General features: G+C 38.2%; 1 protein-coding gene and 1 pseudogene across 10 annotated transcripts in view; one reads left to right on the top strand and one right to left on the bottom strand.

Moving 5' to 3' along the window:
- The first annotated feature begins 1,104 nt into the window (after positions 1-1,104).
- Hltf (helicase like transcription factor) overlaps positions 1,105-16,852 on the top strand; it is a 92,115-nt gene continuing 76,367 nt past the window's right edge. For 9 of the 10 annotated variants that reach the window (XM_087186319.1, XM_087186322.1, XM_087186321.1 and 6 more), the window contains exons 1-2: positions 14,479-14,723; positions 15,872-16,079. In XM_087186319.1, the coding sequence (XP_087042445.1) occupies positions 14,704-14,723; positions 15,872-16,079 (228 nt within the window). In that variant the 5' untranslated portion in view covers positions 14,479-14,703. Of the gene's footprint in view, positions 1,155-14,478; positions 14,724-15,871; positions 16,080-16,852 lie in introns of those variants that run through there. The other variant, XM_087186316.1, reaches the window with a different exon arrangement.
- On the bottom strand, positions 6,784-7,385 carry LOC106010121 (coiled-coil domain-containing protein 90B, mitochondrial pseudogene; annotated as a pseudogene).

Raw genomic sequence — 16,852 nt, 5'->3', positions numbered from 1 at the left:
TTTGGTTTTAAAAAATAATGCTTTTTAAAAATTATTAAAAGAAAATATAAAGACAAAAATCAAGTACTCATATATATATTTGTCAGCTTAGGCTATATAACAGAATACCATGGACTAGAATGATGAAACAACAGAAATGTGTCTTGTTCCAGGGGTTGGAAATCTAAGGTCAGTATATCAACATGATCAGGTTCTGGTGAGGTTTTCTTCCTGGTTTGCAAACAGACAGATGCCTTCCTGCTGTGTGCTCATAAGAACTTTCTTCTATATGTACATAGGGTGTGAAAGAAACAGACAGAGACAAAAACAGAAGGACACAGAAAAAGAATTCTGTAAGCTCCCTGGTGTCTTTTTCCAAGGGCACTGATTCTATCACTAGGGTTCCACCCTCATGACCCCATCTCACCCTGATTACCTCCCAAGGTCTCTATCTCCAAATATCATTACATTAGGGGGAGGTACATTCAGTCCATTACGCCATAATTTCACCATGTACAGGCAAACATTATGAGCACTTGAGAATATTTCTTTCTAATTTCTGATGTACACAAACACTATATATGTAAACATATATAGATATAGATATCCTGTATATATATATATACATATACATATATACATGTATAGTATCTATCTCATAGTTGTGCTAATCCTGACTCTAATTTTGTTTCTGTGTCTGCATCTTTCATGCAATAATATGAATGTTTTGCCCTTAAAACAACTGCCAGCTATGTGCAGTGGTGTAATTCCAGTACTCTGGGAGGCTGAGGCAGGAGGATTGTGAATTTGAGCCCAGACTAGGCAATTTAGCAATTTAATGAGACCCCTGCCTCAAAAAAAATTATCTTGAGAAAGGGCTGGGAATGTAGCTCAGTGCAAAAGCCCTTTCAGTCCCCAATATGGCAAAAAACCAACCAACCAACCAACCAACCAACCCTTTTCAAAAACATCTTTCCTAGTGGTTGAATAGAATTTCATCTTCTATAGTTGTCATAATTTATGTTGTTGAACAATAGAGTTTCTAGCGGATCACTAGTTATACCCCTAAATCTCTTCTTTCCTTTTTCTATGGTACGTCCCAGTTACTATTTTCCAGCCTTTCTTACTGCTGGAGTGGCTGCATCGACTAAATTCTTCTCAATGGAATATGAAATGTAAGTGATGTGATCAACCTTTATGTCATTTGCTTGGATAGTACCACTTGCTCTGGGTTGACTTTTTGTACCTTATTGGGTTTTTCCTTCTCCACATGGATGTCACAGTGGGTCACTGTTGGTCGCACAGATGAAAATGATACTCTAGGTAAACACAGAATGACTAGTTGGAAGGAACTTGGGTCCCTGAACTTGTAGAACTGAGTGACTTCATCAGACTTGACTTTACTGGATTTCTACTTAAGGGGGAAATAAACCCGTCTCCTATTGAAATTCTCTTTATTATAGCAGCTTGTATCCTAATATCTACTTTAGTTTTTCTCCACTATAAATAATGCTGTAATTAATACACAGAAAGCATTTTTTTCTCTATTTCAAAATATTTTATGACAGTGGATTTCCAAGATTAGATTTACTGGAGGAAAATATCAAAAATGTTAAAACTTTGTTTAATTCTTTGGGGAAGATCCTCAGCAGTGGAATAGTGGGGTCAAATGGGACTTCCAGTCCTAGCTCTTTGAGCTATCTCCATACTGATTTCCACAGTGGTTGCACCAGTCTATACTCCCACCAGCAGTGGAGCAGGGTTCCTCTTTCCCCATAGCCCCGCCAGCATTTGTTATTGGTTGATTTCATGATAGCAGCCATTCTTTCTGGTGTGAGGTGGAATCTCGGCATTGTTTTCATTTGCATCTCTCGAATGACCAGTGATGTTGAACATTTTTTCATGTATTTATTTGCTATTTCTACTTCTTTGTTTGAGAAATGTCTGTTCATTTCAGATGCCCATTTTCGGATTGGGTCTTTAAATTTGGGAGGTCTGATCTTTTTAAGTTCTTTATAGATTTGAGATAGTAGACCTTTGTCTGAGGAAGAGCAGGTGAAGATTTTTTCCCACATTGTGGGTTGTCTCTTCACACTGCTAGTGGTTTCTCTTGCTGTGCAGAGGCTTTTTAATAAGAAGAGGTCCCACTTGTTGATTGTTTGTGCTAGTTCAAGGGCAACTGAGGTTTTGTTCATAAAATCTTTTCCTACACCGATGTCTTCAAGAGTTCTACCTAACCTCTGTTCCAACTGGTTCAGTGTTTCTATTTTAATATTTAGTTCTTTAATCCATTTCAGTTTTAGTTTAGTGCATGGCGAGAGATATAGGTCTAGTTTTAATCTTTGGCAAGTTGAAACCCAATTTTTCCAGCACCATTTATTAAAGAAGCTATCTTTCCTCCAGTGAGGGTGTTTGGCTCCTTTGTCGAAGATGAGATGGCTGAGTGTGTCTGGTGTTGTTTCTGCATCTTCTAATCTGTTCCACTGGTCCTCAGGTCTGTTTCTTTGCCAGTACCATGCTGTTTTTATCACAGTAGCTTTGTAGTGTAGTTGCAGGTTGGGGATTGTGATACCCCCTGCCATGTCTCTGTAACCTAGAATTGCTTTTGCTATTCTGGGTCTCTTCTTGTTCCAAATGAATATTTGGATTGTTTTCTCAAGATCCATGAAGTATGCTGCTGGAATCTCAATTGGAGTTGCATTGAATCTATATAGCAGTTTTGGAAGTATGGCCATTTTCACTCTATTAATCCTTCCTACCCAGGAGCAGGGGATGGCTGTCCATTTTCTGATATCACCTTCAATCTCTCTTTTCAGAGTGCCATAGTTTTCAGAGAAGAGTTCCTTGATTTCTTTCGTTAGGCTGATTCCTAGGTATTTCAGTTTTTTGGATGCTATTGTGAAAGGAATTATTTGCCCCATTTCTGTCTCAGTGAGTCTGTCATTCGTGTAGAGGAAAGCTATTGATTTTTGTGTGTTGACCTTGTAACCAGCTACTTGACTGAATTTGGTTATTAAGTCTAGAAGACTTTTGGTGGAGTTCTTGGGGTCTTCTATATACAGAATCATACTACAGTGATATATGTGCACGCATGTTCATAGCAGCACAGTTTGTGATAGCTAAAACTTGGAAACAGCCCAAATGCCCATCAACTGGAGACTGGATAAAGAAAATGTGGTTTTTAAAATAAATTGGAGTACTACTCAGCCATAAAAAATGAGAAATTAGAGACATTTATAGCTGAGTGGATGCACATTGAGGCCATACTCTTAAGTGAAATAAATAGGACACACATGTATAAATATCAAATAGTTTCTCTGGTGTGAGAAACTGAAAGTGTAAATAAGGACTAAAATGTATAATAGGTAATGTGAAATAGGAAGAAAAGGGGCAAAGGGGAAGGAAGTGGGAGGGGTAGGGGAAAGGAAAGAAGGGAATGGAATTAATATGAGAAAATTGAAAAATAGGAACAAAATCTAAGGGTGGAATGGAGGGGTTGAAGGGAGGACTAGGCAAGGGTGAAAAATAAAAACCAAGAGAGATTATGTAAAGGTGCAAATTTCCAATGATGAATGTCATTATATTGTATACCTAAAATGTACCAATGATTAGAATGAATAATCGATAATGCAAAATAGGAAGAAAAGGTCCAAAGGGGTAGGGGTAGTGGGAGGGGCAGGGGAAAGGAAAGAAGGGAAAGGAAAAATGATGAGAAATGGAAAAAATATAAATAAAGTCTTTGTAAATAGTGAAGGGTGGAAGGGGTGAAGGGAGGGCTAGGAATGGGGAAAAAATAAGAACCAAGATGCATCATATAAAGGTACAAGTTCCCAATGAGAAATGTAATTGTGTTTTATACCTAAAATGTACCAAGAAAAGAATTTAAGAAAAAAAAACTTCATATACTTGTTTGCTCAAGTTGTTTTCTCAACAATGCACAGCACCCTTTTCGGCCTGGAGTCCCATTGGAGCCCCTGCTCCCTTCCAGTGGAAGCCCCAGATGAAGCTGCATTTTTGGGGGCCATGCCAGTAGCTTTGACAACCTTGAGCAGTACAGTATGTTGGTAGAAAATCAGCATCATCTTTCTTGGTCTCTGCTTCTCTAGTGAGTCAGGATTGTTGAGGAATCTAATCAGGAAGATATTCAAAATTGTGTTCATCCGATTATTCACAAGTTCCTAGCTATTGCAAGACAGAATGTTTTTGTGGAAAATAACCCTACAATTATTTATAAGGAAATAAGAGCAAGTTATCAAACAGGTATGTTGGAACTAAGGAATTAATTCCAATGGAAAGATGTAAAAAACCCTTTTGAGAAAACAAAGACCTTGCAGCAGGTGCTGGATGACATCATCGGACAATTAAAAAGCCCACAAATATTCAAGAGTTCTTGCTGTACCCAGAGCAGACTTCTGCTGTTATCCACGTACATATGAAGTAAAGAGCAAAGTAAAGTGGCTTGAAAATTACCCATGTGTGATTCAGACTGAGAACAGAGTTTCATAAGACATTCACCCTTTGTCTTCTTTACTTTTCTCGTGAGACAAAATACCTGACTCCTAAAATTAAAAGAGGAAAGATTTATTTTAGTTTACAGTTGTAGAGGTTTCAGTTCATAGTTGCCTGGCTCCAAGGCAGGGTAGGCAGGAGGCAGCAGCAGCAGTGAGCCTTCCTTTCCATTTTATCTTATCCAGGCTATAAGGCTATTGGCTGGTGCCATCCACACCCAGGGTGGGCTTTCCCATTATCCACACCCAGAACTATGCTACACCAATCAGTGAACTAGTTTAGTTATCACACCCTCAATCCACATTCACACACTCAAGATCCAGCCATTCCCCAAAGCGCCACCTGGAAGTGCATTAGGTTTTGGGTTAACATTTGGATTAACATTGATATATTAGGTTAACATTTGGGTTAATATATATTAGGTTAACATTTTACATATAAACCATAACACTCTTGTAGACACATTTTACAACAAAGCTTTTTCAAACTATGATATGACTTTAGTTTTCTCCTTCCAATCTAAAGTTTTCACTGTATTTTTGTAAATTGTTAATTTCCTAAGTATTTTCTGAAGTGCCTATAGCTTTAGTTTAAAAAAAAAAGTAAATTTCAGATTTTTTAGTCTAATAGTGTGGCGTAACTTGTATTTTGTATGTGTATTTTCTACTGATTTTTGTGCGACTTTTAATCTATGTGTATTTTCAGTTGTTAGACTAAATTTCACAAAGCAGAGCATTATACTAGTCTAGAAATCAGGAAATGGAAGATTTTACCTGAAAACCTTTTGGTATGTTCTTCAGTGGGAATAGAAATAGATGTAATTTGGCTGTATTTGTCTCAGGACTTTGAACTACTCCAAGGATAGAGAAGGAAAACAGCAATATTTGTAGTGATTCCCTAACTCTCTGAATGAGGGTTTTTTATTGTTTTGGTTTGTGTAGTACTATGGACCAGACTCAGGGGCACTCAACCACTGAACTACATCCCCAGAACTCCCCAGTGGTTTTTTTTCAATTTTGAGACAGGGTCTTGCTAAGTTATTAAATTGCCCAGGTTGAGCTTGACCTTGCAGTCCTCCTGCCTCAGCCTCCCTGGCAGCTGGCGTTACAGGTGTGTGCCAACAGGCCCAGACTGAGGGTTTTTTGTAAATAGGTAGAAGTAGGACAACAACACTTTTTTTATGCAGTAGTGTTAAGGGAGGATCTTTACATTGATATGGACTTCCATTTTATTCTTTGCGTGGTGTTTAATGATGGGAAGGTGGTAGTAGAAGAAATATGTTAGAGTCATAGGTCAATTGTGAGGGTTTAAAGCTTGCTATGATAATCTTTTTTATTTTTGTTTTGGATTTTGTTCATGGGAATTGTGTTTTATTTTGTTCTCAAAATCAATTTTCATTAAGGAAGCCCTTTGATAGTGGGCAGTGCTGATTTCAGAGGATGCCTAGGGTGGGTGTTGGCCCGAAGGACTGTCCCTCAGCTAATTAACCTCAAGTAAAAGCATGTCAAGCCTCAGTGTGTAGAATAATCTTTACCTTCTAGTTGTTCTCTTAAGAGCCTATGATGAGCAGATATTGAGAAATACAAAACTATGTTGTTTCTTGCTTTAGGTAGATAAGGTTTTTTGTTCTTCTGTTTTATATTGTCTTTCATTAGACATCCTTCCACAAAAATGAACATTCCCTCTGTCGTTAATTTATTTAGACAGAGTCTTGCTATGTAGTCCAAGCTGGCCCATGAACTCTAGATCCTCCTGCTTCAGCCTCTTGATTTCTGGGATTATAGGAGTACAGCACTGTGTCTGGTTCCCTCCATCATCTTTTTGAATGAGCTCCTTCTCTGTGACTTGGTGCCAGAAATTTCCTACCAGAAATATCTGAGAGAATTTCCCTTAATATACCAGGCTAACTGGCATATTAAATTTTTTTTTAAATTATACTAATTTTATGGACAAATATAGGTCTTGTCCTTCAATTATCTTTTTCACAAATTTCTGGTTTAGCTGACTATTCGTAAATTGATTTTTCTGAATAGAGTCAGTTGTGCCAACTTTAATATTCTTTTTATCAACAAAATTTTATTTATAAAGTTATTCAAACACAAGAAAATTCTGGTTCCTTTTCTATGAACTATCAAAAGTTGGGGACAGAATGCTCTTTCATCTCAAAAAAATCAGGTTTTGGATGACAGCTTTTCAACATAAAGACAAAATCAAGTTGAAATACGTGAAACACTTTTCTAGTCCATATATACTTGGATAATCTTGAAATAAATTTCTTCAGCAGCTGACAGTGTTGAAAGAAAATCTGTCTTGGGGTAGTCTTCTAAGAAGTCATTAGCAGCAGTGGTAGCAGCATTAGTAGTACTTCCAGAATCTATAAAATCCCAAAGCTAATGCCAAGCAAGTAAACACTGAAGCTACAAGATAACGAATTGTCTCAAGTTTGTTAGACTCCATCAGTGTTTTTAAGGAAGCAATTTCAGTGTCAATTTTATTACTGGTCTCTGAAATAACACTTTTGGTTTGGGTATCCTTTCTGGTAAATTCTGTGGTTGCTTCCATAAGTTGCTTTTTTTGATCTGTAAACATATCTGTTACTCTGCTTCTTTCTAAGTTGATGTCCAGTTTATTATCTGCTCTGATTCGGCTGGTTTCATGTATCAGTTGTTGTTTAACTTGATCTAATTCAATTTTCATTTTCTTATTCTCTGCTCTCAGATTTGCAAATTCTCTTTTTTCTAGGATGACCATATCTTTCCTGATAGAATCCAAATGAGCCATTAGCTGTTGAACTGTTATTTCCTGTTGCGCCTGAGTGACCATCTTCTTATAGATAGTATCCAGGCTGACATTAGATAAAGTGGTTAATGCTGATACAATTGTTTCCTCTTGTACTTTGTCAAATCCATGAGTTTCCGAAGCAATGCATGGGTATCAAAAGTTAATTTCCTTTGTTCTAAAGGAGTCATGTCCACTGGCCTCCTATCATATCCTTCCTTGCTTGTGGTGGTCAAGAAATCTCCCCAGGGAAGTGGGGTCCTGAAAAACGCTTCCTGGCATGAGGTACAGTCCAACAGCAGGCTCCCTGGGGAAAGCTAGTGTCTACTCACGGTGGGTTCGTGGGGACCCAACTTTAATATGTTAACCTATATCCTATTTCTGTTTATCATATTCTTACTTAACAATATTTGAGAAATGGAAATTTTATTCATAAATGTTAAAAATTAGCATTTTGATTAATCAATTGTTTAATATATATTTGCTAATTTCATATATATGTCAATCAATAATAGCAATAGATGTTAATATATATAACTCTAAAACGTCATCTGATCATGAACTTGAGTCTCTTGAAATCCTAATTCTAGATTAGGAAAGTAAGCAAAGTTCCTCTAAAAATATATTGGAATGTATTTTTTCATTGTTTGAAAAATATGTTTGTTTAAAGGTTTTTTAAATTTTTGGAACAGCATTTGAAATGGCAAGTTTAACTTTAATAGTTTCCCACACTTAAAAAATTAATATATTTTAGAATAGAAAAAGTACATTTTGAGTTACAATTTATTTTTTAATTATCTGGCTAGCCAGCTGTGGTGGCACATACCTGTAATCCCAGGACGTGGGAGGCCGAGGCAGGAGGATCCCCGTGAGTTAGAGGTCAACCTGGGCTATTACAGAAAGTTCAAGGCCAGCCTGAACTACAAAGTGAAAAAACAAAACAAAACAAAAAACAAAAAAAATTAGCCATAAAAGTGGCAGAAAAATGTTAACATTTTGAAGTATTCATTGAAAATAAATATTAAAAATAAATGGACAACTTTGGCCACACCCATAACAGAAACTAAATCATTCTATCTAGATTTAAATATAAAGCTAGATTTACAGTGGTCTTTAGAGTAGTGTTTCCCTAAAGCTGGGAAAAGGACTTTGAGTAGGAGGGAAAAGAGGGGCCAGATCCCAGGCAGGCCAGATGCTTCAACAACCTTGAGCTTGGGCTGCAAAGAGCATTTAGTGAGGCAAAGCCTGAGGAGGAGGAAGTAATTCTCTCCTGGGAAAAAGCTGTTTGAAATGGAATAGCAAATATTTCTCTGGGTGGGAGTTGAGATTAAAGTGAATCCTGATGTAACTCAGTCAGCTTCAAGGACATGCACTTGGGAAAATGACTGGCTTCTGGAAACAGTGTTATTCTGGCGTTCAGGAACAGCTCTGTTGATTGGGCCTCAGTCGGAAAATAGGCCTCAATCGACCATATTCCTTGCAACTGCTGAAGGACTCATTAGACAATAATTCCATTACAACAATAATAGTAACGATAACAAGAACATTTATTGAGTACTACTTCAAGGCAGGTAGTTGATATTCATTATATTATTTAATTAAGAATTTTACTCAGTATTAATTTTACATTACTTTTTCTACCCTGCCAGCTGTGATTTACTCAAAATTAAGAATACTGCCCACATGTGTAAAAAATTCACATAATAAACAATATTGTGATGTAAAAAAAAAAGAATACTGCCCACAATCTGTATGGACCTGACTAAATGTAAGAAAATTCAATTGCAAATAACTAAGACACAAAATATTTTATTTTCTCATTTCCTCTGGATTGTCTCTTTTTTTTTTTAGTTTCAGAAATAGTATTGTATTAACTGTCATTTCCTGGTTTTGATCAATGTAGTATGTTTTGTATGGTGTTAAAATAAGTAGAGTGAGGGATATGAGGGAGCAATTTATACTAATCATACAAGTTTCTATAAGTGTAAAATCAGTTAAAACAGTTGAAACATAGTTAACAATTTCTTTTATATCTTATTTTATGACAAAGTACTACATATTCAATATAGAGAACATTTTACAAAGAAAAAATCCTAATTGGACCAATAAGAGCTGTAAGTGCAAATTCATTGAGTTGTATGTGTATATGGACATATAACTGATATGAATCTCAATTACTGACTCCATTTGCAAAGGTAAAATTTTATATTTTTTTACTGAACACAAATACACACATATATTCAGAAAGACAGAGAGAGAGAGAGAGAGAGAGACATAGAGAGAGAGAGAATGAGAATGAATGAGAGAGAGAATGACTGGGGATTGAACCCCAGGACCTCCATACTTAGCTACATCCCTAGCCCTTTTTCATTTTGAGACTAGATCTCACTAAGTTGCTTAGTTGCCCAGGCTGGGCTCAAACTTAAGATCCTCCTGCCTCTCAGCCTCCCAGAGTCCTGGGATTACAGACCTGTGCCATGAGGTGCAACTAACTTAACTTGTTTTATACCTTCAATCTGTGTAATGGGAGATAATTTAGTCACTTCAGGATGTAAATCAGTCATTTTAAGATTTAAAGCAATTTAAATTCAGGTTTCAAATTTAGTCCTCTTCCTCTTCGGGGGTATAGGGGTTATGTTTGAACTTCATTCCTCTTCTACAGGTATTCACTGTCCATATAACTTATCCTACTTGATTGTTGGGTACCAGCCTCCTGCTTCTGCTTGGCAGAACCAAGATTTGATGATGGCCTCCAGTCTTTACAGTGCTGTAGACTCATTTGGGGACTCTCTTGGGATTGTACAAAGCTGCCCTTGCCCCTGAACACAGCCTCCTTACTCACCTTTACTCCTTTACTGTTCTGGCAGTAAAGGATCTGTATTTCTGTATTTGAGCCTTTCTCTAAGATCAGCAGAATCCTGAGGCTATACTCTGGGGAATAGGGCACAGTTTCCTTTCCTATGAGGGCCTCCAGAAATTTTGCTAGGTTATCATGTCCCCCTTTGTGGATCTTGGCCAGTGTGATGGCACTCCAGGCTCTTTCCCTAAGGTCCATTTAAGAAATTTAGTCTGTAAACCTTTCCGCCTGTCATTCCTGAAAATTCTCCTCCATTGAGCTATCTTTTGGGTAAAAGAAGAAAACAAGCAAGAAAGCTCCTAAGTTTATAAGTTAGAATTTTTTTTTTCCAGGCATGGTGGTGCACACCACTTGGAGGCTGAGGCAGGAGGATCAAAAGTTCTAGCACAGCCCGGGCAACTTGCTGATTTAGGGAGCCCCAGTCTCAAAATTAAAGCATGAAAATAGGGCTGGAGATGTAGCTCTGTGTGAAAGCCCTGGGTTCAGTCTCCCATTTATGTATGTTGGGGAGGAGTAAGAATTTTTTTCCTTTAAAAGTGAGCCTTTTTTTCAAACTGTCTCAGGCCTAGATCAAAAATCACCAGGCCCCTCCCTCCTTTCCTCAGCCCACAGGAAGAAACAAAATATAAAGATGCTAGCACCAGGAGGTCAAAGTCCACTTTCATTTCCACAGGGAAGGGAGGGAATAGAAGAGGGCTGAGAGGATGAAGCAAGCTTGGAGTTGTCCATGGAATCATTGTATTTCCTCTCTTTTCTCTTCCTTGGTTTAAAAGGCCCTTGCACACTTGGACACAGTGAGATGCTGATTTGTGGTAAATTCTCTCTTCTGTCTGCTTGGAGGTAGCTATGAATAAAGCCTTTTTCCCCTTTCTCTAAAATAAATGGCCTTCACATTTGGGGGAGCAGCAAGTATTTGGACTTGAGCAGCCAGTAACTTTCTTCTGGATTCTGTATGTTGTGACTTAAACTTGGAGTTTCTATATTGAAGCCAGATTGGTGAGTATTCAAATTCTTCTCTTAAAGTGTTTTTCTATCCTTTTTATGGGGGCAATAAGCCTAAACTTCTATTTCTCAAAGTGTAAAAAATATTTTACAATGGTGAAAATTTGATTATGAATTAGTTAATAGAAGATACTAAGGATTAATTTATTAATTTTGGTAGACATGATAATGGTCTTTTAGTTATATATGAAAATATCCATCATTTTGAGAAATTAGTGAAGGCATTTTATAGAGAAGGTGGGTTGGAAAGTGACAGGAGCTGTGACTCTGGAGTGGGAGGAAGCTGACAGATGCCACTGGATTTCACTCACCAAACCAAACAAGGGAAGGACATGATAATTTGCACAGAGAGTGAAGGCATAGGAAAAAGTGTGACTGACAGGTGGGTGGCTGAAGTAATTTTGAATTCCTTTTCCTTCTGTTGCTGGCTAGTGTGGGTCCTTGCTTTTAGTATTAATGGAAATGAAAACGAAAGCACAAATTTACAGGAAGAACTTTGCTTAGTAAGAGAAAATGGTAAGGAGCATTAGTTTCAAGAGTTGACAAAGATCAGGCTGGCCCTTAACAAAGGAGAGCAAGGAAAATAGAAAAGGACTCCAGCTTGAGCAGCTGGAGGGGCATACTCTGATAAAGGAGATCGGACTGGCCAACTTGAGAAGGGTTTGGTTGTGGGGGAGTATCCACTGATCATTATCTCTACTCTGGAATCCTCATGACCTGAATGTCTTTAGTTGCACTGTGGTTGTTTTGATTTCCTTGATTCAAAACATTACCTTTCTCAGGTAGCATGGTGTCATGCACCTGTAATCTCAGCACTCATGAGACTAAGTCAGGAGGATCGCCGTGAATTCAAGGCCTAACTGGGCTATATAGTGAGTCAAGGCCAGCCTGGAATGTATACACAGACCATGTCTCGGAAAAACAAACTTAAAAAACCCCAAAAAACAAAAAACCCAACAAAACAAAACAAAAACCCTAAACTATACACCTTTCTTACATGGTCATTTTGACTTTTGGAACAGCCAGAATTTGCAACGTGCCAGATCCTGTTAATAAGGTAGGTAAGGATACATGAAATGTTTTTATGTATCTGCTTTTACATTGGATTGGTATTCAGTAGCAGCAGTCACCATATTTTTGATCACCCCTCATAAATACACTCATGAAAGAACACTTCCAGAATTGCTTTATAAAGTGGCAAGAATGATGGGATAAATGTGTTTGAAGCAAAGGGGAGTATTTTGATTAATGGCACCATGTCTTTACTGTAATAATTTTTTAAAAATTCACTATATATTTAATCACCACTTTTAATTACATATTGGGCATCCCAAGTGAAGAGTGACAGTTTTTTACCAAAAATGGCTTTTAAGTTCCTGACTATCCTGCAAGAAAACACAAATCATGCCTTAATGAGTACCAGGCTAAGGGATTTTACCTGTGCCTGTCCCCTGGTGGTCTCTAGGTCATGACTATGTCACTTCATCACTTATACCCAAATCTTTTTCTTAGTTCTTTCAACTTTATCACCTCTCCATTCCAAGCCATCATTATATCTTACCTCGCAACAAGATTTTCTTCATTGTCAATGCTACTATTCTTGTGCCCTATAATCCTTTCTCCACACAACTGCCAAAAGGATTTTTTTAAAACCTAAAGCAGATCATCATGTTCTTGCTTAAAGAATTCAATGGCTTATCTATCATAGTTAAAATAAAAGAAACTTTGCCTACCATAGATCATAAATTCCTTCATAATCTGCCCCTTACCTTCCCCACCATTTTCTTTTTCTGCTACTCTTCCTCCTCACTCCTCCAGTCACCAAGCCACCTTACAGTTCTTTGTCCATTTACACATTAATTTTTTCAGAAAACATCGTCTAGTGTGATAATTGTTGTCACTTTTTAATCAAACTAGTACAAGTTGCACTTCCTTTTTAAAATAAAACAAATAAAGAATGATTAAAGAGTATTAAAATTCAACTGCTGGTCCAGGAATGTCAAGTATTGACAGAATGGAGAAGTTTGGACTTTAAACTGCAAATTTTACTTCATATGCTGCATTCATTAGCCATGGAACGGTCGTTATTTATAGGCCTGGAAAGAGCTTTATTCTCATATTTTGAATTTCATCTTTCAGTTTAATGAGCATGGCTTCATTAACTTTGCATACAAACATTATCAACCTGGACATTTTCTGACGTATTTCCCAGGAATGTATTTAGAACCCAGCACACTAAAATTGAACTGCATTACCATTTGCCTCATAATACTTTGAAAAGAAATTAGAATAACTAAGTAACTTGAAATGCTATTGTCGTCATCTTCCTCATTAACATCCTTCTGTTTAGTGAAAGGAAGTAATAAATTGCTTTAGATTCTAACACTGGGGGCTGGAGATTTAGCACAGTTTAACAGAGCATCTACTTAACATGCTGGAAGCCCTGGTTTCCATCTTCAACTTGTCCCCTCCCCACACAAATCTTCTCTGTCATTCGACTGCTAGTTATGGTAACAGCTTACCACAGTTTAAGATAGTGAAGAAATGCTTCTTGAAAAACTGTTCTATTTAACACCTCTCACATGCTGCTGATGGATGGCCACATGCCTATGTGGGAGCAGGTCCCTCCAGCCATTTCCAGCAATGGCCAACAAAGTTATTTTGTGGCTTTCTTATATTAAGAAATGAAAATCTTCCTTAAAAACAACAGAGGTGGGTGGAGAAATCTCTACATTCCCATTCAGATTTTCTGAAATCTCTGTGTCTGTTTCTACTTCGACCAGGCTTAAAAATGACAAATGTTGGGCCAGGGATTTAGCTCAGTGGTTCCACCACATGCCCCGAAAGAAAGTGCAAGGATACGGGTTCAATTCCCGGTACAAAAAAAAGACAAACGTTAAGGGCTTAAGGGCCCGGGGCTGACCACAGAAAAATGAAGGAAAGCTACCTCGCGGACATCTTCTGGTCTTAAAAATGCAGCGCTCACGCGGTGGAAGACCCTTTTAAGTATCAGGTCAGATGAGAAAATTTTAGGCTAAGAAGGTATGACCTGAAGAACAGCGCTAATCGGAGGGCTTTGGGGAAATACTGGAAAGGTCAGTGATCTTTCTCAGTTTGGAGAAGGGACTGAGTCAGAAAACGTCGGGACCACGCACCGCGATTGCCCTCCTGGGGCCGCGTGCAGCTTTCCCGCGTGCCTGCTCTGGGGGCAGGGTAGAACCCGGATGGTACCGCCCGGGCGGGTGCGACCCCCCACGGTCTTTGAAGTGCACCGCAGGGCGGAGTTGCCCTCTCTTCTGCATCCTGATTGGTTAATCTCCAAGGGTTTCTCTTCACAATTGGAGTTTCCCTGTGCCATTCACAGGACGTCGCTGGTTTCTCAAATTGTTGCTACAGGGAGCCGGCCTCGACTTCTGACTGGACTCGCTGCGTCTTACTCTGTAGTCGTGCACTCTTGATGCGGCTTTAGGAACCTGCTGCTGGCTTCTGGGCTGCAGGGCCTGGAAGGAGGCTAATCGAGGCGGCTCGAGAACTGTCAGGGGCGTCCAGGCGTTCTTGTCGTCATCCCACACAGCGCCATGTCCTGGATGTTCAAGAGGTGAAGGGAGCGGAGGGGGTGGGGCGATGGGGCTAACGGCCAGGCGGCGTCCCAAATGAACCTGACCTTCCCTGCGATTCCTCCGCGTTTCCGATACTTTCTGTGCAGCTTGTATTCCTTCTGTTGGTCGCTCATGAAGCCATGGGAAAAATAAACGCATTGTTTTAGCTGGCGAGGAGCGGCTACTCTGGCGAGTCTCGTGCCAGGGCCTTGGGAAATCTGTCATGCACTGAGGGGCGGAGGTCTCGTGCTCAGAGCTTCTCCGCCGGTGCTTTATTCAGTAGCACATCCATTAGATACTGTGCGCTGGGCGTCGGGATCGGTAGAGGCCTGAATAAGACAACCCTTGTCCCCAAGTACATCACAGTTTCTATTCATGCACAGACTTGCAAACGTGTATTTGCAGAGGAGCTGAGAGAGAAATACCCGAGGTGCAAGGACAATGTACAGCAAATAGCGATTACCCATTCTTAGGAGTATGGAAGCTTCCCGGAGGTCCCCAACAGACATCATACTTTTCATCACCCAAAGTGGTTTTCGTGCCCACTCCTGAAGTAATCATCTAAAAGAGGGTTGGGAATACCCTTAATCCAACGAGGTGGGGAAGTGGTAAGAGGGGATTGAGGTCAACCTCTATGAGGGCATAGTTGGATACCAGAATAAACTGTGTTCTGTTCAGAGATAATTAAATGAATGCTGGATATATTATCTGAAAAGATACAAACTGCTTTATGCATAATAATAGTTCTGTGTTTTGCAAGTCTCTTCTAGATTAATCAACAGTGAAACTTTTGTATATAATTGTGGCTACAGACGTTACATACATTTACATTTAAATAGATAATTTTCACTACAAAAGCCATTTGTGAGCCCGTACTGTTTTTATTTTTTTCCACTTTGAATAGGGGCAATAGTGTGGTAGAAGTTCTAATATTGAATAGAGTTTCTAGAAGTCTTCTCCACTCTTTAAATTCCTGCTTTAACCAGAGTAATTATTAATCTGTTTGCAGTGATTCCCACGTAAGATTTTGTTTGCTAAAATAAAGTGAGAGAAAACTATTGGCTTGTAAATATGATTAGCTCATGATCTGTGAGAAATAGTTGGTTAAATACTGTAGTTTTTCCTGTGCTTTTTTTTTTTTTAATAGGGATCCCGTTTGGAAGTACTTACAGACTGTCCAATATGGAATCCATGGAAATTTCCCACGCCTTCCATATCCAACTTTCTTTCCACGTTTTGAATTCCAAGATATTATTCCTCCAGATGACTTCCTAACTAGTGATGAAGAGCTAGATTCAGTTTTGTTTGGAATTTTGCGAGGTCATGTGGTTGGACTACGCTATTACACAGGAGTAGTGAGTATAAAAATAGATAATACATCAAATTGCGATATATTTATGGTATTAATCTAGAAAACAAGAGTATTAGAATGTGATATGTGCAGTTAATGTTTTACTGTAATTGAAATAACACACAAACAAGAGATAACATACCTACTTTTGTTCTTTTGCATTTGTATCAAACTTATAATATACAAAGCATTTTGGACTTAATCCTTACAATAACTGACGTGGGACATCTCTTACCCCCTTTTTATGACTGGAAAAGTAAAGCTCCAGAAAGTTATAAAATTTGCCACAAAATACTCTAGAAAATGACTTCTAATGCTTTCTTTTCTGCTCCTGAACACATTTCTGAACTTTAATATTTTTCATTTAGAAAGTTCAGCTTTTACTAAATAAGGGAGTTGTCTTTTTTTAGGTCCTTTTTTTCTCCTGTTGTTAGAATATGTTGTACCTTTTCTTCCTGTGTCCGCTCTGTATCTCTGATCTCTGAATTGTGTGTATATATGTGAGACAAAGGGACAGACTGAGAATGCAGTATATATAATGTATATATAACTTTCTATGGTCAGTACTTGCCTTTGTTATGGTTGCCTAGAATGCCTCTGTTATTTGGATAATATACCTCTCATTTTATCTAATTTATTATGAAAAATTTCAAACATGCATAAATAAAATAAACTTCCATTATACCTATGATTCGTATTCAACAGTTAACAAGTTTTTTTGTATATTTACTTCATTCTTATTTTTCTTTGTCCTTTTGTAAAAGCAAATTCCGAATG

The sequence above is a fragment of the Heterocephalus glaber genome, unplaced genomic scaffold (assembly GCF_053883595.1).
Source record: "Heterocephalus glaber isolate CG9 unplaced genomic scaffold, H.glaber_assembly_v1.0 deba00001504, whole genome shotgun sequence".
Classification (NCBI taxonomy): Eukaryota; Metazoa; Chordata; class Mammalia; order Rodentia; family Bathyergidae; genus Heterocephalus; species Heterocephalus glaber.
Note: the sequence above shows the minus strand (reverse complement) of the source record. Positions and strands in the feature narration are given on the sequence as shown.